The sequence below is a fragment of the Coenobita brevimanus genome, chromosome 23 (assembly GCF_032717465.1).
Source record: "Coenobita brevimanus isolate Jiangsu-jjx chromosome 23, ASM3271746v2, whole genome shotgun sequence".
Lineage (NCBI taxonomy): Eukaryota > Metazoa > Arthropoda > Malacostraca > Decapoda > Coenobitidae > Coenobita > Coenobita brevimanus.
This window is the reverse complement of record NC_136976.1, coordinates 48,032,866-48,056,710: the sequence shown is the minus strand read 5'-3', so window position 1 is coordinate 48,056,710 and position 23,845 is coordinate 48,032,866. Positions and strand designations below refer to the sequence as shown.

The following is a 23,845-nucleotide window of genomic DNA, read 5'->3' as shown; positions in this document are numbered from 1 at the left end:
AAGGTAATAGTGCTTCATTATCCCCAAGCTAGTCCTGCAATCATTAGTCCATTGTAAGAGCTCACATTTTTGTTCAAGCACCTGTACTTACCTAGACTATTTTACAATGGTGAGAGAAGGGGAGTATTATGTGAACCATGGCTACACAGAGCAGAGCAGCACAAAGTAAGAGCTGGTTAACACAGGCAGAAAGTGAGTCGTGGGATGAGTAAACATGTAATGGGATGACAGTGATGGGAGCAGGTGGGGTGATGCTGCCATGCAAACTGTACTTCCCACACTGTTTAAATATGAAAAACTTTATATTTATCATGAGGCCCAAATAGTAACACATTCCTGATAATGGCACTCTGGATACAAGGAGGATTACTGTTTAGTTCTTTATTTGATATTGCAGGTACCATATAGTTGTGTTTCTTCTTTGCAATGGGACCAAGCCTGATGATAACTAAGGTTCCAATGACACCACTTCGTGTGATGGGAATGGTTGCTTGTGTGGCAGCACTATGTCTAATCTTCTCAGCTCTTTCTGCACCTGAACGGCAGACAAAATTAGGAGCATCACTTGAACAGCCAGTTCAACAGTTTAAGGTATGCCTTTTCTCTTCTATAGGTTGTTGTGTATAATATAGTGCAAATATGAATTGGAGCAGATGGGAGACGTGGAAGGTGTGTGTAGAATATTTACAGAAGAAATATGTGCAGCATGTGATGTGGTGTGTGGAAGGAAGAGAAGACGGAGGGGGGTGCAAGGAACAGCGTGGTGGACTGAAGAGGTGAAACAGGCTGTGCCACAAAAGAAGAAAGCATACAATGAATGGATGAGAAATAGGGGCGTGTAAGAGGTTGAGAGGCGGAAGAGAGAGTTATATGTAGAAAGAAAGAGAGAGGTGAAAAGATTAGTAAGAGAGAGTAAGAAGAGAGTGGATGAGGAATTTGGAAGAAATTTGAGTGTAAAGTGGAGGGACTGTAAGAAAATGTTCTGGAGAGAGGTGAAAAGAGTAAGACAGGGTGGAAGTGAAGTTAGCAGGGGTGTGAAAGATAAAAATGGTAGATTACTAGTGGATCTCTATCTATCTATCTATTGCCAGACGCCTCAATCCCGTTTGGGGTGGCCACAAACAAATCGCCTCCAAGTTGCCCTGTCCCCCGCCATTTCGCTGCCCTGCTCCCAACTCACACCCCCCTCTCTCATATACCTCTCCACCCCATCCCTCCATCTCATCCTTGGCCTCCCCCTCCCTCTTTCCCCCTCCACCTCACTCATATACACTCTCTTCGTCAGTCTTTCACCCTCCATCCTCTCCACATGGCCAAACCACCTCATTGTATTCCTCATAACGCTTCCTATCACATCCACATCCACACCACAACATTCCTTTATATCCTCATTCGTCAGCCTGTCTCTCCATGTGACTCCACAGGCTCCTCTTAAATAACTCATTTCCACTGCTCTCACTCTTGACTTGTGTCCCTCCAACAATGTCCAAGCTTCACTTCCGTACGTTAGAGTTGGTATCACAATACTGTCATGTAGTAACTTTTTCACTTCCATGCTCACTTCCCTGTTTCTTATCACTGCTTTCAAGGAACCAGCAACCTTTCTTCCCTGCTGTACCCTTTCAAGCACTTCACCCTCCAAACCTCCATCCTTACTCATCACACTACCCAAATACTTAAACGTACTCACATTTTCCAATTCCTCACCATCCAACCTCGCTGTACATTCACTAACTTCACCTCTCTCAAAGACCATCACTTTACTCTTCCCTACATTCACCTTTTGGTTCCATTTCTTACACACTCTCTCAAACTCATCCACCAAGCCTTGCAGCTCCCCTTCGTCTTCACTCAACAACACAGTATCATCTGCAAACAACATTACAGGGAGTTTCCAAACACTATCCTCTCCCACCATGGCCACTCCAACATCCACTACCCTACCTTGTACCTCTTTTATTACCCCATCCATGTACAAGATTACTAGTGGAGAAGGGAGAAAAAGTGAGCAGATGGAGAGAACACCTTAAGGAATTGTTGAACGTAGATGATGGAAGTAATGCGAGTATAAGTGGCTGGGGAATGGCTGGGAGAAGGAGGGAGGTGAGAAGACAGGAAGAAATCAGTAGGATAGAAGTTGTGGAAGCAATGAAGAAAGTTAAATCAGGGAAAGCCCCAGGAATTGCTGGAGTGTGTGGTGAAATGCTGAAGCATGGGGGAGAGATAGTAGTAGAATGGATGTGGAAGATGTGCAGATTTGCCTGGGAGGAAGGTAGAGTCCCGGAGGATTGGAAGTCAGGTATAATTATTCCCTTGTACAAAGGAAAAGGGGAAAAAGAAGTGTGTGGTAATCATAGGGGCATTTGTCTTCTTAGTATAATAGGAAAAGTGTATGGTAGGATACTTATTGACAGAGTTAGAGAAAGAACAGAGAAATTAGTTGGAGAAGAACAGGGAGGCTTTAGGAAGGGAAGAGGTTGTGTAGATCAGATATTCATTCTCAGATCTTTAGTGGAAAAGTTTCTAGAGAAGGGAAAGAAGTTGTATGCGGCTTTCATGGATTTGGAGAAAGCATATGACAGGGTGGATAGACAAGGATTGTGGAAAGTGTTAAGAATATATGGAGTAGATGGAAAGTTGTTGAATGCTGTGAAGAGTATGTACGATGGTGCGAAGGCTGCAGTGCGTGTGGATGGTGAACTAAGTGAATTTTTCCCTTTGAAGGTTGGGTTGAAACAGGGATGTGTCATGTCTCCATGGTTGTTCAATCTGTACATGGATGGGGTAATAAAAGAGGTACAAGGTAGGGTAGTGGATGTTGGAGTGGCCATGGTGAGAGAGGATAGTGTTTGGAAACTCCCTGTACTGTTGTTTGTAGATGATACTGTGTTGTTGAGTGAAGACGAAGGGGAGCTGCAAGGCTTGGTGGATGAGTTTGAGAGAGTGTGTAAGAAACGGAATCTAAAGGTGAATGTAGGGAAGAGTAAAGTGATGGTCTTTGAGAGAGGTGAAGTCAGTGAATGTACAGCAAGGTTGGATGGTGAGGAACTGGAAAATGTGAGTACGTTTAAGTACTTGGGTAGTGTGATGAGTAAGGATGGAGGTTTGGAGGGTGAAGTGCTTGAAAGGGTACAACAGGGAAGAAAGGTTGCTGGTTCTTTGAAAGCAGTGATAAGAAACAGGGAAGTGAGCATGGAAGTGAAAAAGTTACTACATGACAGTATTGTGATACTAACTCTAACGTACGGAAGTGAAGCTTGGACGTTGTTGGAAGGACACAAGTCAAGAGTGAGAGCAGTGGAAATGAGTTATTTAAGAGGAGCCTGTGGAGTCACATGGAGAGACAGGCTGACGAATGAGGATATAAAGGAGCGTTGTGGTGTCGATGTGGATGTGATAGGAAGCGTTATGAGGAACACACTGAGGTGGTTTGGCCATGTGGAGAGGATGGAGGATGAAAGACTGACGAAGAGAGTGTATGTGAGTGAGGTGGAGGGGGAAAGAGGGAGGGGGAGGCCGAGGATGAGATGGAGGGATGGGGTGGAGAGGTATATGAGAGAGGGGGGTGTGATCTGGGAGCAGGGGAGTGAAATGGCGGGGGACAGGGCGACTTGGAGGCGATTTGTTTGTGGCCACCCCAAACTGGATTGAGGCATCTGGCAATAGATAGATAGATAGATAGACTTATTGTTACAAGCAAGCCAATTTTTTTTTAGTCTTTTTTATGTGCTGCATAATATGATCTTGGTTGTTAAACTCTGAATAAAGTCTGTGTGTCTGCCCTTGTAAACCACTCTCCATTGTTTTTGTAACCATATTTCATCATTTTCTATGCTCATCATTTCTAGTTTTATGGTAAATGCCTGTTCTTTACTGTGGGGAATTATCTTTGTCATTTATTAGTGCAGCAGACTTAGTCTAGATACCTTGAAATTGTTAATGCATAGGTGCAACATCCAGCAACAGCTGGATCTAGAATTGCATATTTCTTTTTTTGCAGAGCTTCTTGCAGTCTGCGGTGTTGAACCATTTCAGACGTGCTGCACCTTCCATTTACTCATTCATGTATTGCATCCAATAGGCATTGATGCAAGACACATCTTGGTTCCTGTATGCCCATAGATGTTTTATATGATGAACCACCAATAGTTTCAATATGTAGTTCCCCAAAACTTTATTAATAGACTGAAGAACAGTGATGCATTCTTTCGGTATCTTAATCCCCTGTCTTTTACCATCAGGTCTTGCAGGAAAACTCTGCTTAGGCAGCTTTTTCCAGAAAAGTCAGCTTTTGTCAGTGTTGAGAATCTGGTCAGGAGTGTAACAGGCACACATCCTGCATTCTGATGGTTGAGAGAATAGACAAGAAAGGAGTCAATAAAATACAATTTCTTTTCTTCAGATTACCAATGTCATTGGCACCAGTGAGGAGCCTGCACTTGGTGACACTGTGCATCCTAGGTGGAGAAATTGCAGTGTCCACCCAGGAGCCAACCTACCTCTTATTTTCTTGCACTTTGCCATGGGGAGGACTCTGGACCAACCCAGCAGAGGTGCTGTCTACTGTATCTGGGTGCAGGATCCCTACAGTGTGTATGTACATTGAAATGTACCTATAGGATGGCCTCAGAGAAATAGTTCCTTACCTTTGGTTGATAGGTCTGCGTAACCAGACTGACTAGGTTAAACAACAACAAACAGCACCACTTGCACTTGGTGCTTTCGTGCACTCAGCTTTTTTCTCTCGGTGTAGTAGTAGTAATGGTAGTTCCCTAGGCAGTCTGGCTGAACAGCCCCGAGTCCCTTAGGAAGGCCATGGCTGAGACCGGGCTTTCCCACAGAGCTCTCAAAGAGTGTATGTTGTGTTGTTGGTGTAGGTGATTGTGTGCAATGCAGTCTTCCATAATGTGCTTAATAGTATGGGGTGCTGTGTTGCATCCTGGACAGGCATCAGCGACGGAGTCATCCAGCCTCTTCTGCTATCTTAAGAGGGCTGGATGGTGCCCACATCTCAGCCTGGCCAGGTGGACCTTGTCCTCACGAGGGAGATAGGATTTGGAAGGGTGGATGTCAGGAAGCCGTGCATGCAGCTCTGTGTTGTCTTTAAGCTTAGGACCTGGAGCGGTGATGTCTTTGTTGTGGGTCTACCCCCCAGAGGCTGTCGAAGAGAAGAGGACAGCATGGGGTCCAAACCACCGCAAACCCCCCCGGCCCCTCATGGGGCTCGAGAACCTGGGACTGGCTTCAGGCGCCTGGGCAAGTACCACATCTCTCTTGGTGTTTCCACATGGTATGTGTGTCTGACTTGTTAACATTCCATTTCCATCCAGGTTGACTCTGCCAGAGACAATTTTGTGTTTCTCTGCAGAAGTAATTTGCATTTCTTCCCTCACATGGCACTGCAGCTGAAGGTGGGCTGAGTGGGTTCAGGGTTGTTGGTATTTATTGGGGGTGGTGGGAGCTCAACATCAGCCATGATGTCACAGTCGCTCAGATTCTCTCTCTCTCTCTCTGTCTACTGAGGTAGCACAGTGTTTTCCTTGATACAAGGAATGAATGTGCTCCTGGAATTGACAGCACATGAGCAGAGTGATGTCATGCTCAGTTAACCCAAGTATGATGTCACACAGCACCAAGATATGCTTGAACTGACCATGCCACTGGAGGGAGTGTCACAAATTGACATCCCGTGCCATAGAAATCCACACTACAAAGCAACATGTTTCTCAAAGGCCTCCTGTACATGCATAGAAACTCATCATCGCTAGCACAGAAGTACTTTGCCCTTGCACAGTAAATGTATTCAGAGTAAACGATTTGCGTAGTGAATGAGCGGGGGGTAATCAGGTCCACAAAACCATAATGAACAAATTGATCCCCGAGTGAACGAAATCGGAGGAAAGAAGAGGCCATTACAGCCATCTCCCATTTCAACGACCCCCCTCCCCCCAGTAGATGCTGCACAAGAGGCCAGATCTGAGCAACCTTTTGAGCAGAATCCAGTGGAGGACGAAGATTTGCCTATGTCTACTTGCCTAAGATTTGTAGCACCAGTGTATGATCTGAGAGAAGAAGTCAAGGCAACTGAAACCAGCTACCTTAGGACACAGGAACTGCTCAGTGGAGTAGAAACCACTTTTTGTCATTACCCTGAAAGGCACAATATGGAAGTCAACAGGAGAAAACAAACGCTCATCACACGCTACTACCGAACTCAAAATCAACAGGAACCAGCTGCCTCTACAATGTCTGCTACACTTCCTGGGGAAGACAATGATGATGTGATGTCAGTGGTGTCAGCTTTGGACTTTGAAGGTTTTATGGGAGAGGTGAATGAGGTAGAGGCACGTGGGGAAGTGATGAGGGCGAAACTAGTGGCGGAAACAAGGGAGTGGAAGGTGATGTGGTGAGGACAGACTAAGTGTATCTCCCTCCCTCGGAATCACCTGTATTTAAGCCAATCAGGGCCGCCATCTGCTTCATTTAAGGTAAATAACCATGTGTTTTATATTTTACATATCTGGACTGTATGTGTTTGAAATGTGCCCTTTAGTACATCTCTGTGGCTCAAAAAGTGGACTTTGAGGGAACCTTGCCACCCATATGCTATTTTTTCCATAAGATATGTTGTTCACAGTGAACGAATTCACTTTGAACGAGCTCGTCTGCTGCCCATAAACCTGTTCACTGTGCGAGGGCACTGGTTGGAGGGGGTTTGGTTCCCCCAAACCCCAGAAACCCCAGCAGTACATGCAACTGTGAATACTCTTCACTTAGTTTAAACTTACTTCATAATATTCTTATACATTAAGCCCATGTCTGTTGTGGGGATAATGTTACATGAACTAACTTCTGGGGAAAAAAAAAAAAAAAACGAGCTCCCACAGCCATAATTTAACTGTGTAGTGGTTTAAAAGCCCTTTGTAGTGCCCCCAAACATCACAGGACATTAGAATCTGTTTATTTACATACCCTTCAAAAAATTGCCGTAATAGCCACTAATTAGGGGAGGCAGTGGCTTAATCGGTAGAGAGGTGCCCTGCAGTCCTACTGGGCCCAGGTTCAAATCCCTGCTAGGGCAGGGAACAGTTTAAGGATTTGAATTTCACTAAATCAGACTTTACTGATCTACTAGAAGACCCGCTGACATGTCATAAAAATACCCCCGCTAATACCACTACGCCAGTCCTATATGGGTCAGCTCTAGCATGTATTCAATATGGACGGTGGGTTTAGCACCGAAGTGGTGACATGTAGAGGTGAATGGCATGTAGGAGGACTACTGGGCCTTGGTAGCAGGCTGTGAAGCCTATGCCCAGAATCGGACATAAAAAAAAAAAAAAAAAAAAAAAAAAAAAAAAAACAGACATTGCCATGGCTTCAAGTAATGTAATTTTTTCGAAAGAGCAAATATCGATGAACTGATATCAATACAGGCATTTATATCCCATGGACATTCTCCTGTAACCAGCTGTGATCAGATAGGCCTGGGCATACCGTCATATCCTGGTGCATGTTAGCAGTCATCTGTTTGCTTTCATTTATGTGAGAGTGCTTACTTTGAAGACCTCCTGTTGGGAGCTGCATTCTTTAGTGGCCCTTTTGCAGCTGTTTAACTGGTGTATGCAGTTGTTTTCTCCTCCATTGGTTCCTGGATCTCCATATCCTTCTGGGATCAGCAGTGAGTTTCATCTGAACTTTGACCTGGCATATTTGGGTGGTCTTCACCCCTGTGCTCCCCTAATGCTGGGCTTTCAGGTTGTTTTTTGCCGTCCTTTTTTCCCCCACCTTTTCTTCATCCTTTCACAGCCTCTGTCTGTTCCCAGGTTCTTGGAATTCCTCTTCTTCCCATGTTTGCCTGTTTGCAAATTTCCCCTTTTCTGTGGAAGGATAGCATGCAACCTTGCAAGCACTCAGTCGCACTGCAGAGTAGCACACCACCTGCTAATGTGGTGATTTATAGTGGTGTTCTATTAATGTGACTTGTAGTAACATACTTTTGTAATGCATTGTTCTGTTATAATCCATTGTGTCATTGTAATGGAATGAGAAGTCTGGGAGGTACAGGTATGTGTTGAACTAAACTCACCAGTCTGCCACTGCTGGAGACTTGATCCTGCGTCACATGCATTTGGAGCGAGAGACTTAACCTTTAACCCACAGATTTTACTCTAGCTCAAAGCTCTGCATTGGGCTTCCATATAGATGATTGCTTTTTCCATCTTAACCCCTAATTTACTAACAGGATCGATCGATCCATTTTCAGGATCATGCTAGATGCCAAGTATGATCGATAGAGAATCCCTTGTAAACCACTGCGGACACTAGGCTTCGACCCGATTGTGACGTATATCGATGCAAACCAATGAGAACTAAGTCCTGAGTGGGGAGGGGGGAGGATCTGGGCCCCTACCCATGGTGGGGAGGTGATTCCTCCACCGCCCTCTCACCACCCTCCTCTACCCCAATACCTTTGTTCCCTCCCCACCTCTCTCACCACTGACTGCCTCCTGCTCCTTCCCTCCCCCTCCCCCACCATCCTTCATCATGCCACCATGGTTCCTCTCTATACTCCCTTTCTGCCTGTCTTCTTTGTCTTGTGGTGTCTGTCTCCCACCTCTATACCCCTGTACCACCCCTCCAGGCCTCTCCCCATCCCTTGTAGTATTCCTTCTGCTTACCCCCCCCCCCCGCCTAGAGTACAGTACCCAGTACCCTCGCGTCCAACACGGTAATATTGTCATGCATGGATCACGTGTTGGACCAAAAACGTGTTGGACTAACAACAGAGCTTATGGGGAAAAATGAATTATGTCAGCAACTGTAGGAAAAGTCACCCTAAATACCTACCATATACCTATACATATATTGGTACTGTTGTAATTATAATAAATGGTTCTGTGCTATGAATGATAACTAACCTTTTAGGATAGTGTTGGTTGGCTTGCTGGGAATGGAAGGTGGTATCCAAGGCTGTAGGTAGTTCTACTGGGTGGTCCCCAGAGGATGGCTGCTAGCGTCACTTGCGGGTAATTGCTGTAGCTCCTCCTCAACCTCTCTCATAAATCCTTCGAAATCACACTCAGAATCAGTATCTTCGTCCACAGTCATGGAAGGTCCTGCTTCTGCCTGTCCTAGCACTCTGTAATCCTCGGCAAACGGCATGCTTCTCACACTGTTGCCAGAGCCCCGTCTCGTGACTGTGGAAAGTGATCGCTGTCGCTGACTCGGTAGAAAATAAGGAGAAGCAACTTTGTTTATGAACTGGTACACACGCCAATGAGAAGGGTTTCAAAACGATTGATATTTATTCTAAAATATTAATATGTATTCAGTGTCAGGCTAAAGGTTCAGTGCTGTAGTACGATACATTCTCTGTCGAGTTGCCTGGGTTTTGGTCACACTGTTTTGCCCGTCGTATCCTCGGCAGGAATCCATCCAGATGAATTCCAAATGCCCGTGGTATCGTCGGCAATTTTACCACGTTACCGTTCCGATTTACCATCGTATCCTCGGCAAACCTGGTATGAAGTGCCGTGTGATAGCCTTCGGCTGCCAGGGTCTTGTCTTGGTTGTTTATTATGATCCTCACGTTGGCTTCATTCATGTCGTAGGCCTTGGCAACGTCAACTTTCCTCTCCCCTTTCTTCTTCCTCTCGATGCTTTCTAGCTTGGTGGTCTGAGGGAGGTGCTGACGCTTCTTGGGGTTCTCAGAAGGCTTCCTAGGCATCGTGAGCAGGGTAAAATGCAGTAACAAGGGCAGAAAATGCAGCAAGAAAAAAGCACCTTCTGTCATGGGTTTTTTAAAAATAAAAGCTAATATTATTTAATTGATAATAATATTGAATAATATTGAAGAGCAGGGACAATGATTGTCTTGCTAAATCAAGCAACGATTACTTTATGCTGACTTGCTTCGCACGATTCTCTAAGAACGAGAATTTATAAACTTTCTCAACAGTACACAGCAGAGACTAATTACTCAATTGCTGTTTATTAGTACTGTTAGCCTCTGAAGAAAGTTACTTCACCCCTGACAATAAATAACTAATACTAATAATAGTATCAGGTTCTTACTGATGCTTAACTCGTAGGAGGCACAGCGGATTTTAAGCTTAATGAAACAAGACTGGCCTAAGTACCAGTTATGAATGGCAAACGTTTATGCAAGCTAGGAGCTATATGGGAAATAAGCTTAATTATGGAGAAATGAAACATGAGTTTACATTACATTAAGCTCAAGAAAAAGAACTGTTAAATTTATTGATTACAAAAAATAAATTTAACGTTACACTTCAAATGAATTCAAATAAAGAGATCGTACTCACTCACTCACTCGAGCTAAATTCTTACACCTTGGAGAAACACCTTGAGTAAACTCTTAAGACTAGGAAAAACGAAAAGGAAATACTGGTCAATGAATGTGGTGTATCACCCAAAGAAGGGTGGGAGCACTGGAGAACTGTAGTCTGGTGGAGTCTAGGTGCTAGCTGACCTCTCTCTCTCACTTCTGGAGCACAGTACCTCTCTCCGTCACAACAGACACTGGACTGAGTAACTCGTGGGAAAAAAGGGGAGCGCTAGGCCACATTTTTTAACGGTCGAGTGAGCAAAACGCGTCCAAAACAAATTGCTCAGCGGAAGCGCTAATGTCTCACACGAAGACGATCACGTATGACAATGAAAAACTGATTTGACAAAGCTTCCATCGATGAGCAGTTAACTGAATGATAAACTGGGATTTCACTTGAGTTCGCGGTTTCCCACAAAAGCCAATGTCACTAGCCGACTCGTGACATTACGCCCCATCAAAATCAAATCTTTTTTCTTTCAGAAAAAAGATTTCAATATGCATACATATAAATCCTAGCTCAATCACACAAGATTCACACTGTGGTGTGTGTGCTATCCTGCTACAGGAGAAAGTCGCAGTCGCCAGTGAGCGAAAAAACCTCGTATTTACGTTAATAGAAGCAAGCTTGAGGGAAAAAACTCCGTGACGATGGTGAAAATCCTGTACTCAGGTCAAACTGAGCGAAAAGTCGCTACATTTACACTGACAACTAATTGTTGTGTAGCGTGATGTATGTAATACATGGTGTAGGTGTAACAGTTGTGGTGTAATTGTACCTACGTGTACAATGACACAGTAAATATTAATAATATGGCGACGACGAAGGCAGAGGAGAAGAGGCGGCAGCGTGTGGCAGACGATCAGCTGGCCCGCACAGCAAAACTGCTACGCCCATTGCTGTACCTGCAAAATCAATTAAGGTGGAGCATCAAAAATGTCAATGAGACAAAAATTTTATTATGTTACAATTACTCTCTCTGCCTAGAAGTCAGTGCTACGACGTACATTCGAGGTCGCCATTATCCCCCTTACCCTACAGTACTGATATTAATATCGGGGAGCTGAGAATCCTTGTGCAAACTCGGGTCTTCCATAGCCTCGAGTCGCCTCTGCAGCGTTCTCACTTCCCCCTTAACATACAGTACTTATATTAATATCGGGGAGCTGAGAATCCTTGTGCAAACTCGGGTCTTCCATAGCCTCGAGTCGCCTCTGCGGAGTTCTCTCTCGAACTTCCCCCTTAACCTACAGTACGTATATTAGTATCGGGGAGCTGAGAATCCTTGTGCAAACTCGGGTCTTCCATAGCCTTGAGTCGCCTCTGCGGAGTTCTCTCTCGAACTTCCCCCTTAACCTACAGTACTTATATTAGTATCGGGGAGCTGAGAATCCTTGTGCAAACTCAGGTCTTCCATAGCCTCGAGTCGCCTCTGCGGAGTTCTCTCTCGAACTTCCCGCTTAACCTACAGTACTTATATTAGTATCGGGAAGCTGAGAATCCTTGTGCAAACTCGGGTCTTCCATAGCCTCGAGTCGCCTCTGCGGAGTTCTCTCTCGAACTTCCCCCTTAACCTACAGTACTTATATTAGTATCGGGGAGCTGAGAATCCTTGTGCAAACTCAGGTCTTCCATAGCCTCGAGTCGCCTCTGCGGAGTTCTCTCTCGAACTTCCCGCTTAACCTACAGTACTTATATTAGTATCGGGAAGCTGAGAATCCTTGTGCAAACTCGGGTCTTCCATAGCCTCGAGTCGCCTCTGCGGAGTTCTCTCTCGAACTTCCCCCTTAACCTACAATACATAATATGTATGTACAGGCCCTGGACATACTGTGTCCTGTGGGGCCAATGGGCGAGACGTCAGGTCTGCACCCACTTCACCACTACCCTGTCTCTCAACTGACTCAGAGATTACAGGTGTGGTTTCGAACGGCAGAGGAAGGACATGTCCCTGATTAGTGGTGTTACTTTGACACACACTGCAGGAACGGACAAAACTGTCTATGTCTCGTCCCATCCCTGGCCAGAAAAAGTCAGCTCGGATACGGCCCTGGGTCTTCCTTTTGCCCATGTGACCTCCTGAGGCTGAACAATGACCCCATTGTAACACTGCTAGGCGGTACTTGGCGGGAACGACAAACTGCAGTCGAACCTTGCCCTCGGGTGTTCGTGACTCACGGTAGAGCCATCCTTGTTTGCGAAGGAACTTGGCTCGACCTCCCCGTGAATACTTAATCACTCGACCCTTTTGTTTGTTCCGCACGGCAGCAAGTGTCGGGTCAGAATGTTGTTCTTGTACAACAAGTTGACTACACATCAGATCTTGCGGCGATTCAATGATCACTGGGGTGACACAGTCTGGAGCCTCAGCCATGGCTCGTGTTACCGCAGCTGAAGTCTGAGTAGCGTCATGTTCGGTGCAGCTATCCTTGACACTGTAAATGTTGCCTATTATAAGGTCAAATAAAGGTTCTGGCATGGCAACTGCAAGTGTCGTACCAGAATAAAATGGAGATGCCACCTGGATACATGCCTCAGGGAACACTCTCACTGATCCATCAATAAGGTTTGCATGGATCTGTCGACCTGTATACTGCTCAGGCCGAACTAGACTCTGCTTGACAGAGCAACATGAGTAACCATTATCTCTCAGGACCTTCACAGGAATACCTCCCACAAACCCTGGCTGAACAAGGAAGGTACTGTCACCTGCGAGAGGGCCTGTGGAAGAAGCAGCTAGCCACTCATGAGGCTGCTGAATTGATGAGGCAAACATTGTGCCTTGTGAATTATATACTTGAGGGTTTGTACTCACTGCCTGTGGAGATGGAACATTGGCCATCTGTGGAGGGGGGTTCACTATCACTGTGGGACTAGTGAACTGTGGGGGAGTACCCATACTGGTAGGGACGTGACCACCGTGCTGCTGCTGAGGAATGAAGGCTGCGTTCGCTTCCTGCCTCTTTTGAGCTGAGGGTGAAAAAGTTTGTCCCAACAGTCGGTTGCGTGGCTGATACTACTGCTGGTTAGGGTACTTGTTGTACCTCTTCCACTCAGGTTTCTGAGTGTTTTGCCCCTGGTCCTTCCACTGCGGTTTTGGACCTTGGCCATTATTCTGAGAATGGCCTTGGTGCTGGGATTCAGTCTGAGACGGCTTCCCAGACTTGGCAGTATCTTTTCTGCTCCAGGTGTTTTGCTTACGAGTTTGATACCCGTATCCAGTGAAATACGCGTCAGCCTTTTCTGCCATTTGGCTGGCATCTTTCACCTGGCAGATCTTAATCTGTGCTATGAGCTCAGCAGGCCACGACCTCTCTAGCTGTGTACGCAGCATAAGGTCAGTTATTCCCTCACGCGTGGAAAGAGTTTCATCTTTCTCCATCCACTCATTTAAGTAAGCAGTGAGACGATCGAGGAACTGAACAGCTGTCTCCTTGTCTTGGAGACGAGCTCGCATGGACTGAACTTTGGCGTCGTCTACTGTGAGACCATACGCCTTAATGAGTGCAGCTTTCATCATCTCATACGTGAGATTGTCTCCACGATTTCTGTGGAGAATATCGAGAGCAGGGCCCTCAAATAAACTAAAATTGGATCCGCTTAGCTGCCTCATCCAGTTGATACATGTCTGCCATGTCCTCAAAACGAGCTATGTACGGCTCGATTTGCTCACTTTCCTTGTATGAAGGAAGCTTGATGCGTGGGGTCGCCAGGACATGTGTAGGAAGAGCGCTAGTGGAGCTTGGATTAACTGCACCAGATGTGTCTGAAGCCAAGGAATCTCACTTGAGCTTCAGCACTTCAAGTTCATGTATTTCGCGTGCATCTCGCTTGGCATGTTCGTGTTCTCGTTCTCTGTCTCGTTGTTCACGTTCGTATTCGCGTTGTTCTCGCTCTTGTACTAGCTCGTGTTCGCGTTGTTTTTGTTCCTGTTCGTGCTGTTCTCACTCGTGTTCGAGTTGGATTCTACGCTCTTCACGAGCATCTTTCTCACGTTCTTGCTCGTAATTAAACCGTGAGAGAACGTAACTCTGAATTTTCTCTGGGTCTGTGAGGCCCATATCTTTGGCTTCCTGTACATAAGCACTGGCTGCCATGATGCTAGCTCAATTTAAATAACTAGCGACTCAGTACTGACTGCTACTTCACAAACGAATGCTAATAAACACAAGTAAAGAGTACAGACACAAGCTAGTGGTGACCAATCTTATCTAGTTAACTGGAAAAGAATAAAGCAAAAATGCAAATAACTGAGAAGACTCAATAATTAACACAATGGGTACAACGGCTACCCAGGAGCGAATAAAATCGTCTGGCGTTACCAAAAATAAAGTACTAAATAGAGTTAAGTACTCTATGGTTTAATAAAGCAAAAATTCACTTGCTAAACTAACGGTAAACACCAGTAAACTTGTGCCTATAAACTTTAATGATAAATACCTAAATATGAACGAGTGAGTATTATCTTGTGAATAGCTTTAGAGCTAGGAGTTAATATCCTGGAATGAGGTCGCCAATTGTCACTTTTTTTTTTTTTTTAATAAAAGCTAATATTATTTAATTGATAATAATATTGAATAATATTGAAGAGCAGGGACAATGATTGTCTTGCTAAATCAAGCAACGATTACTTTACGCTGACTTGCTTCGCACGATTCTCTAAGAACGAGAATTTATAAACTTTCTCAACAGTACACAGCAGAGACTAATTACTCAATTGCTGTTTATTAGTACTGTTAGCCTCTGGAGAAAGTTACTTCACCCCTGACAATAAATAACTAATACTAATAATAGTATCAGGTTCTTACTGATGCTTAACTCCTAGGAGGCACAACGGATTTTAAGCTAATGAAACAAGACTGGCCTAAGTACCAGTTATGAATGGCAAACGTTTATGCAAGCTAGGAGCTCTATGGGAAATAAGCTTAATTATGGAGAAATGAAACACGAGTTTACATTACCTTAAGCTCAAGAAAAAGAACTTACAAAAAATGAATTTAACGTTACACTTCAAATGAATTCAAATAAAGAGATCGTACTCACTCACTCACTCGAGCTAAATTCTTACGCCTAGGAAAAACACCTTAACTAAACTCTAAAGACTAGGAAAAATGAAAAGGAAATACTGGTCAGTGAATGTGGTGTATCACCCAAAGAAGGGTGGGAGCACTGGAGAACTGTAGTCTAGTGGAGTCTGGGTGCTAGCTGACCTCTCTCTCTCACTTCTGGAGCACAGTACCTCTCTCCGTCACAACAGACACTGGACTGAGTAACTCGTGGGAAAAAAAGGGAGCGCTAGGCCACATTTTTTAACGGTCGAGTGAGCAAAACGCGCCCAAAACAAATCGCTCAGCGGAAGCGCTAATGTCTCACACAAAGACGATCACGTATGACAATGAAAAATTGATTTGACAAAGCTTCCATCGATGAGCGGTTAACTGAACGATAAACTGGGATTTCACTTGAGTTCGCAGTTTCACACAAAAGCCAATGTCACTAGCCGACTCGTGACACCTTCCAGTGCAATTATGCGACTGAGTGGTGCTGTGGCAGGAGAAATTTAAACAAAACATCACGTGACACCAGAAGCGTTTTTAATTGGGCGGCATCACGATCACGTCACGATAGCGGGCGGGGAAGGCTACTTGATCAGAAGTTTTCATTGGCTATCATCATCATGGGAATGTCCAGTATGACCGTGTTGGACCGGGGGTGATCGTGCTAGAGTTGAACTCTGCGGATTTCGCCCACTTCTCGGAGCTCTGTGCGTGTTATGCTAACACACTCGTGTTGCAGTAATTAAATCGTATTAAATAATACTAATTATTTGCTCTCCGTGCTGGACCTGAATCGTGCTTGACTAACGCGTGTTGGACGCGAGGGTACTGTATTATACGTCATTGATACTATTCATGCCACGTGTTTTCATTAAGTACGAGATTATTGTTTGTGTAATTGCATACACCAATGCACAAAACAGAATGTATGTTTTTTCATATTTTTTTTTCTGAGGGGAGGGATTGGGTAAGGGGTAATGGGAGAGGGGATGGTGGAGTGTGTGAGTAATGCCAAGAAAAAGATTTTGCATGCTTTTGCTCAATTTCTTTTCTATTTTGACAGCTACACAGCATTGAGGGAAGGGGATGGGGGAGGGAAAGTGGGGAGGGGAGAAGTGTTGGGGGGGAAGGATGTTGGGAGTGAGTGAGGAACACCAACATGATTATTTTGCATGCCGTTATTAAAAAAAAAAAAAAATTGAAAGGGGGAAGGGGAGGAGGGATGGGTAGCTCTAGCTTTTTTGTCCCCTTGAAATGCTTACAGCTACTTGATTTGACAGCTCTGAGGGGAGGGGAAGGGGTGAGGGGAGAGGGGATGGTGGAGTGTGTGAATAGCACCAAGAAATTTTTTTTTTTTTTTTAATACAGTTACACAGCTATAAGGGAAGAGGATGGGGGAGGAAAGGTGGGGAGGGGAGAAGTGTTGGGGGGAAGGGTGTTGACAGTGAGTGAGGACCACCAACATAATTATTCTGCATGCTATTGTTTGAAAAAAAAAAATTGAGCTGGAAAATTCTGAAGGGTGGGGGTAAGGGGATAAGGGGGGTAGGGGGTAGGGGGAAGAGGGGGGGGTGATGGGAGTGGGTGAGGAAGGTCATGGGAGGGGAGGAATGAGGGAGGGAAGGGGGGGAGCACATAGAAAACTGGAGTCGTCCCGTCTGGAAGGGTAACTTTTTTCAACTTTGATGGGCTAGAGGTCATGAACCAGTTGGTCTAAAATGCTCTGGTTTATGGCATAAGGTGTGTAAATTCACGCTCTAAACCTCTGGCATAAAACTTTTTACCTCTGTAAGAGTAAAAAAATCGGCTCCATATACAGGTTTTCAGAGAGGTTTAGTTGATCGAATTGCGTATCCTAGTTAACAAGGTGTAGATTCTAAGAGAGAGGTGCTACACTTTTCTCCTTTGCATTCCTTTAACTCCTAAAGATTAACTACTGGTAGTGAAAATAATGATTGACCCCATTGAAGAGTGTGAAATCCTTATGTGTAATTATAATAAACAGAAAGCTGTACCAGCATTGGGCAAAATCATATGATATTTAATTACTGAAATAAGGACGTGCTGTATGCTGTTATAACTGCTGTGGTGCTGAGAAGAGAACAGATGTGCCCATTCCCATGCACAGTATTTTGCCAGGTTAGTTTTTTGGATGGTTAGCCACTATTTTCAGAGTTTCTAATGAGAATACCAAATAATTTCTCATTGATTTACGCAGTTGGTAGGTTTTCTCACTACTCTGTATCCAAGTATTTCTACATTCATCCCTAGAATAGGCTTTATTAACTCTTTATAGATCAGCAGGGTCAATTTACGCCATTAAGTACCAATGCCATTGGCATCAATATAGCATGTGTCATAAAAAAATGTGAAATATTTTGGGAAGGGAACGATGGTCTCTGGCATGTTTACATGAAGCCTCTCAACCATCCCAAGCACTCAGCCTGTCTGTAGATCATGCACTTAAGGCATGACAAACAGCCCGTCAGTACCAGTACATCACACGCTCCAACTTTGTCTGGATGTATGTCCATTTTAACTCAAAACAACCCTGAAATAAAAACATACCCCTCTATTCCCATGCATAGTGTACTATCCAAACCATATTTACAGCTATAAACATCTTTAACCCACCAAGTACCAGCAGACTTTGGACCCTTATGGAGCTGTGGTGCCAGCCAATTTTTGACCCCCCTTTTTTTTTTTTTTTCAAGGTTAGAAATTATGAGAAAACATGGAGAACAACCATAAAAGTACTCATAGAAGCCATTTAGGTCGATTTTGAGGTCAATTCTCCCTGACTAGGTGGGTGAAAACTTCAAAGTAACACCCATAGACTTTATCAGCTGCCTCTGACACCCATTGAGTAGTAGTAGTAGTTGTTCCCTAGGCAGTCTGGCCGAACAGCCCCGAGTCCCTTAGGAAGGCCATGGCCGAGACCGGGCTTTCCCACAGAGCTCTCAAAGAGTGTATGTTGTGTTGTTGGCGTAGGTGATTGTGTGCAATGCAGTCTTCCGTACTGTGCTTAATAGTATGGGGTGCTGTGTTGCATCCTGGACAGGCATCAATGACGGAGTCATCCAGCCTCTTCTGGTAGCTTAAGAGGGCTGGATGGTGCCCACATCTCAGCCTGGCCAGGTGGACCCTGTCCTCACGAGGGAGATAGGATTCGGAAGGGTGGATGTCAGGAGGCCTTGCATGCAGCTGTGTGTTGTCTTTAAGTGACTGAATGGAGCGGCGAGTGATCTGAGTGTGGATATGCTTCTGGAAGCTGGTCTGAGGTGGGTGAGGGGGGAGAGATGACAGTATTTTGTGTATGGTATCGTGTGCTGGGTGTTGTTTTGATCTTCCTTGGTGTGGGTGGATGTGCTGCCATGTACTGTGGTGGATGTTGTGGGTTTGTGGAGGCTGCACCAAGAAACTGGGTGCCTCTCATGTCTAGGTGATCCTTGACTTTGAGGACTTTGGTTTCTTAATGTAGGTGGTCTGTGGGTGTAGTAGCTGTGCAGCCTGTGATTATTTTTAGGGCCTTGTTCTGTATGGTCTGTAGAGTGTTGTAGTGTGTTTTGGTCAGGTTAGAAGCCCAGGCAGCAGGGCTTGCATAATTCATCACTGAATGTATGTCTATCTATCTATCTATCTATTGCCAGACGCCTCAATCCCGTTTGGGGTGGCCACAAACAAATCGCCTCCAAGTCGCCCTGTCCCCCGCCATTTCACTACCCTGCTCCCAACTCACACCCCCCTCTCTCATATACCTCTCCACCCCATCCCTCCATCTCATCCTCGGTCTCCCCCTCCCTCTTCCACCCTCCACCTCACTCACATACACTCTCTTCGTCAGTCTTTCACCCTCCATCCTCTCCACATGGCCAAACCACCTCAGTGTGTTCCTCACAACGCTTCCTATCACATCCACATCAACACCACAACGCTTCTTTATATCCTCATTCGTCAGCCTGTCTCTCCACGTGACTCCACAAGCTCCTCTTAAATAACTCATTTCCACTGCTCTCACTCTTGACTTGTGTCCTTCCAACAACGTCCAAGCTTCACTTCCGTACGTTAGAGTTGGTATCACAATACTGTCATGTAGTAACTTTTTTACGTCCATGCTCACTTCCCTGTTTCTTATCACTGCTTTCAAGGAACCAGCAACCTTTCTTCCCTGCTGTACCCTTTCAAGCACTTCACCCTCCAAACCTCCATCCTTACTCATCACACTACCCAAATACTTAAACGTACTCACATTTTCCAATTCCTCACCATCCAACCTCGCTATACATTCACTGACTTCACCTCTCTCAAAGACCATCACTTTACTCTTCCCTACATTCACCTTTAGGTTCCGTTTCTTACACACTCTCTCAAACTCATCCACCAAGCCTTGCAGCTCCCCTTCATCTTCACTCAACAACACAGTATCATCTGCAAACAACAGTACAGGGAGTTTCCAAACACTATCCTCTCTCACCAGGGCCACTCCAACATCCACTACCCTACCTTGTACCTCTTTTATTACCCCATCCGAATGTTGTATGGGCAAGTGACCTCAAAGCATTGAGTCTTGGTGTTATTTTATTTTTAATGTTTGTGATGTGTTGTTTAAATGACATTGATGTATTGTATGTTACACCAAGGATTTTGTGTGTGTGTGTGTGTGTGTGTGTGTGTGTGTGTGTGTGTGTGTGTGTGTGGTAGGGGAGTGTTGTTTATGGTGAGGTGTGGGATGTGACTGTGTTCTGCTGTCCAGTTTGTGAGAAGAGTCACTGTAGATTTGGCTGGGGCTATTTTCAGCCTGTTTGTGGTGAACCATTCATGTAGTGTGTTGAGGTAAGGTTGAATGATGTGTGCAGCTGTGTTTGCGTTTTGGTGTGTACATATAAGTGTTATATATCTGCATAGGAAGCTATGTGTATCTGTGGTGTGTGGGGTGTGGGTACGTCGTGCATGTATAGATTAAAGAGTGTAGGGGACAAAACAGATCCTTGGGGAACGCCTTTTGTGAAGTTTCTGATGTTAGAAGACTGACCGGCAAATGTTATGTGTGCACATCTGCCTGCTAAGTAGTTTGCCAGCCATCTTTTTGTGTTATTGTGCATGTTTGCATTGAGTATTTTGTTTGTGAGGTTGTGGCAGGGGATGGCATCAAAAGCTTTGCTAATGTCTAGTGTGGCTAGGAGTGTTCTGTGTGGTGGCCTAGCTGAGTTGAGGTAGGAGATCTTCGTTTTCTTCATTGGTAACTATGCTTTTTGAGCCAAAAACACTCTTGTTGGGTATACAGATGATATAGGAAGGCCTACAGAGGCGCGGGAATATCCCAGCCGATTTTTTGGCGCCTAATTTGAATTTTTGAATTTTGGCAATATCCGACGTAATAGAGCCATAGGCAGGTCCGGATAGTGGTCCTGTCCGGATATTGGGCCCCAGCTTATGGACTTGTACTTATGGACCCTAACTCAGAGAAACACCTATACAATTCCCTCTGGACATGCATAGCACCTATTTAAGACCCAAATCACACCAATAAGGCACATAAGACTGAAATAAATGCAAAAGAAGCATAAAATGAGGTTTTTGAGGTAGGTTCATACAATATTCAACATTCTGGGTACTTACAAGTCCCTGGCTCCTGGACTGGTAGTTATGGACCCTAACCTAGCCTAACTCAGAGAAACACCTCCCTACTGCACATGCATAGCACCTAAGACACAACATATTCACACCAATAAGGGACATAAAAGAGTGAAATGAGGTGTTTGAGGTAAGTGTAGTATGGAAAATACAGTAGAGTACAGTATGAAACATTCTGCCTACTTACAGCAAGTCCATGGCCATCTCGATAAATAACTGCCTCCTCTCGGACTCTGACAGTAAGAAGGATTTCCTGAAGCACTTGCAGTACACTGTTCATGAAGTCTTGCACTGAACTTAGTCAATCGCACTCAGAAGTCCGTTCTCTTCACAGTGAGCACTTTTGTCTAACTTATGCTCCATTGTAACTTAAGTGTTGCACTCTGCACTTTAACTTTTCCCACTCTTCTAACCATTTTCTAAAGCAAAAACAAACAAGTCTGTTTACGTTATATTTAGTTCAAAAATTGTCTTTTCACTCACAACTGTAAATCCTTAACACAATGCACTGTTTTTTTCACTGCACAACACTGTAAATTCCCATGTGGTCTAGTGGAGAAGTTCTTGGCGTCTATTCACTGTCAGACTCCGAGAGTATCACTGGCAGGTGACCTAGGGGTGCGTCGCTGGGTCGTGGTGATGGCATACCCACTGCAGCCGACTCTGAAGATAGACGCAAACTCACGTCGAGCAGTGACTCCACCGTGCTTGGTGTGCTGGGCTGTGGCTTGGAGCATGAGGGCCTGTCTTGGGGAGGCAACGGAGTGGTGCCAGGGCTGGGCTCAGCGGGGGTCACGGGCCAGAAAAAACTGTCAATGGTTGATTGACTCAAGGAATGACGATTCTGACGATTGATGATGCGCTGCCTGAAAGCACGCACTTCCTCCACAAGTCCCAAGGGCCCCATCTCCCTGTCGCAGTCCGGGTTTTCCTGGTAGTCGAGAATGAACTCTAGGTGTTCCCAGAGTGCGCTCAGCTTGGGGATGGCTGGAGTAGTGTCATGCTGAGAGGAGTCCGCACGATCGTCACCGTCCTCGTCAGAATCTTCAAGCTGGGTACTGACACCTGCAACTGAAGATGCGATCTCGATATCAGACAATGTCTGATACCCAGGATCGCCCTCGTTGTCATCCAACTACTCACGCACATCGTCCACATCAACATCCTCGCCATTCGTACGTAGACGTGCATGGAAGTCATCCATGTCAAAACCTAGGAAATCGTACTCCACATCCGTTCCGAGAAGCAGACGAGACCAACCATTTTCTAGAGTCTTGACAGGGACTTCCTTCCATACACTGGCCCAGTTGTAGATTGCAAACTTGATGTTGTAGCGGCGAAGGTTTTCCAAAGTCCGCTGGCCTCGCGTGTCCCTTCCCTCCCTGTACTCGTCCTCGTCCTCGAGAACAACCATCACCTCGTCCAGGAACTTCCTTCGGTATAGGCGCATTGTTGCCACGATCACTCCTTGTTCCATTGGTTGGATGAGAGCAGTCGTATTAGGTGGCAGGAACATGCACCTAATCCGGCCATTCTCAGCCACCAACTCCTTGTCGCATGGGTGGGCAGGTGCATTGTCGAGGAGAATGAGGGCCTTTACCTGGTCGTGCGGGATTCCCAGTGTCTCTGTCTGGTAATGTATGACCTCCTTGAGGAAGTGGCGGTGGAACTAGTCTTTGAAGATCTGGGCTGTAAACCATGCCTTCAAAGAATGGCACCAGATGACAGGAAGGACATCCATCACCCCACGAAGACACCGAGGCTGCTTTGCACGGCCAACAATAACGGGCTTAAGCCGGTGCATGCCATTAGCATTGGCACAACACAAAGCAGATCTGTTCCTTGGAGAGCTTGCGGCCAGGTACATGCTTCTCCGTCTCCTCGGCTAGAGTTTTCGTTGGCAAAGAGCAATAGAATAAACCAGTTTCGTCGGCAGTGTGGACTTGACCGAGAGTGAGGCCCTCCCTGTCAATCAAGCCCTTCACCTTGTGCCGAAACTCGTCAACTCCATCCTCGTTAGCGTCCAATGCTTCGCCATGAGCTTTACGGTTGGTAAGGCCATGCCGTAACTTGAACGCGAAGAGCCAACCCTCGGATGCCTTGAAGTCTAGGGCGTCGTGAAGCCTGGCGAACTTCTCAGCAGAAGCCTTCAGCTCCGTACCACGTACCATCGCACCAGCAGCAAGTTGCTGTCGATACCAAATCAACGTGGAGTGGTCGACTTCAGCAAACTTGGGAGTAAACGTCACCTTCCTCTCCACGTTGCGTTTGCTTGTCGACGAGAAGTCAGCCATGTACTGCATGAATTTGTCTCGGGATCTCTTAATGTCGAACAAAGTAGATCGGGCCAGATTGAACTCCCGGAGGATGCGGGAAGAAGACCACCCCGCATCTACTTTCTCCAATATCTCCCGTTTCTTCTCCAGAGTCAGCACGACTCTCTTCCTCTTCTCAGGTGATGGGGCCATCATCACACACACGAAGGAGAGGCACGAGAGCAGCAGGAGTGCCTGCAGCGGGTAAGGCACCACCACAAAAGCGAGCACGTGGGCAGCCATTACGACGAGCATGCACTTCCGATGAGAGACAGGCAGAAAGTGGGGAGGATCCAGGGGTGCTCTTGCGGACGTCGGAGGAATGATGCACCACAACAAAGCTGTCCTGCGCCCCGCCCGCTAAGTTCAAATTACGGGCGGGAAAAATTTTCCCCCCCCCTCCCTCTGAATTTTTTGCGGTTTTCAGACCATTTTGGGAATATTGGATCCCGGGACGATTATGTCCGGTTAGTGGGGATGTTTGGAT

General features: G+C 45.6%; 1 protein-coding gene across 1 annotated transcript in view; it reads left to right on the top strand.

Annotated features, from left to right (window-relative positions):
- LOC145392963 (putative protein-lysine deacylase ABHD14B) overlaps positions 1 to 23,845 on the top strand; it is a 226,954-nt gene that overhangs the window by 11,674 nt on the left and 191,435 nt on the right. Inside the window, exon 2 of the mRNA XM_080267258.1 lies at positions 398 to 591. Coding sequence (XP_080123384.1) covers positions 427 to 591 — 165 coding nt within the window. The 5' untranslated portion in view covers positions 398 to 426. The remainder of the gene's footprint in view (positions 1 to 397; positions 592 to 23,845) is intronic.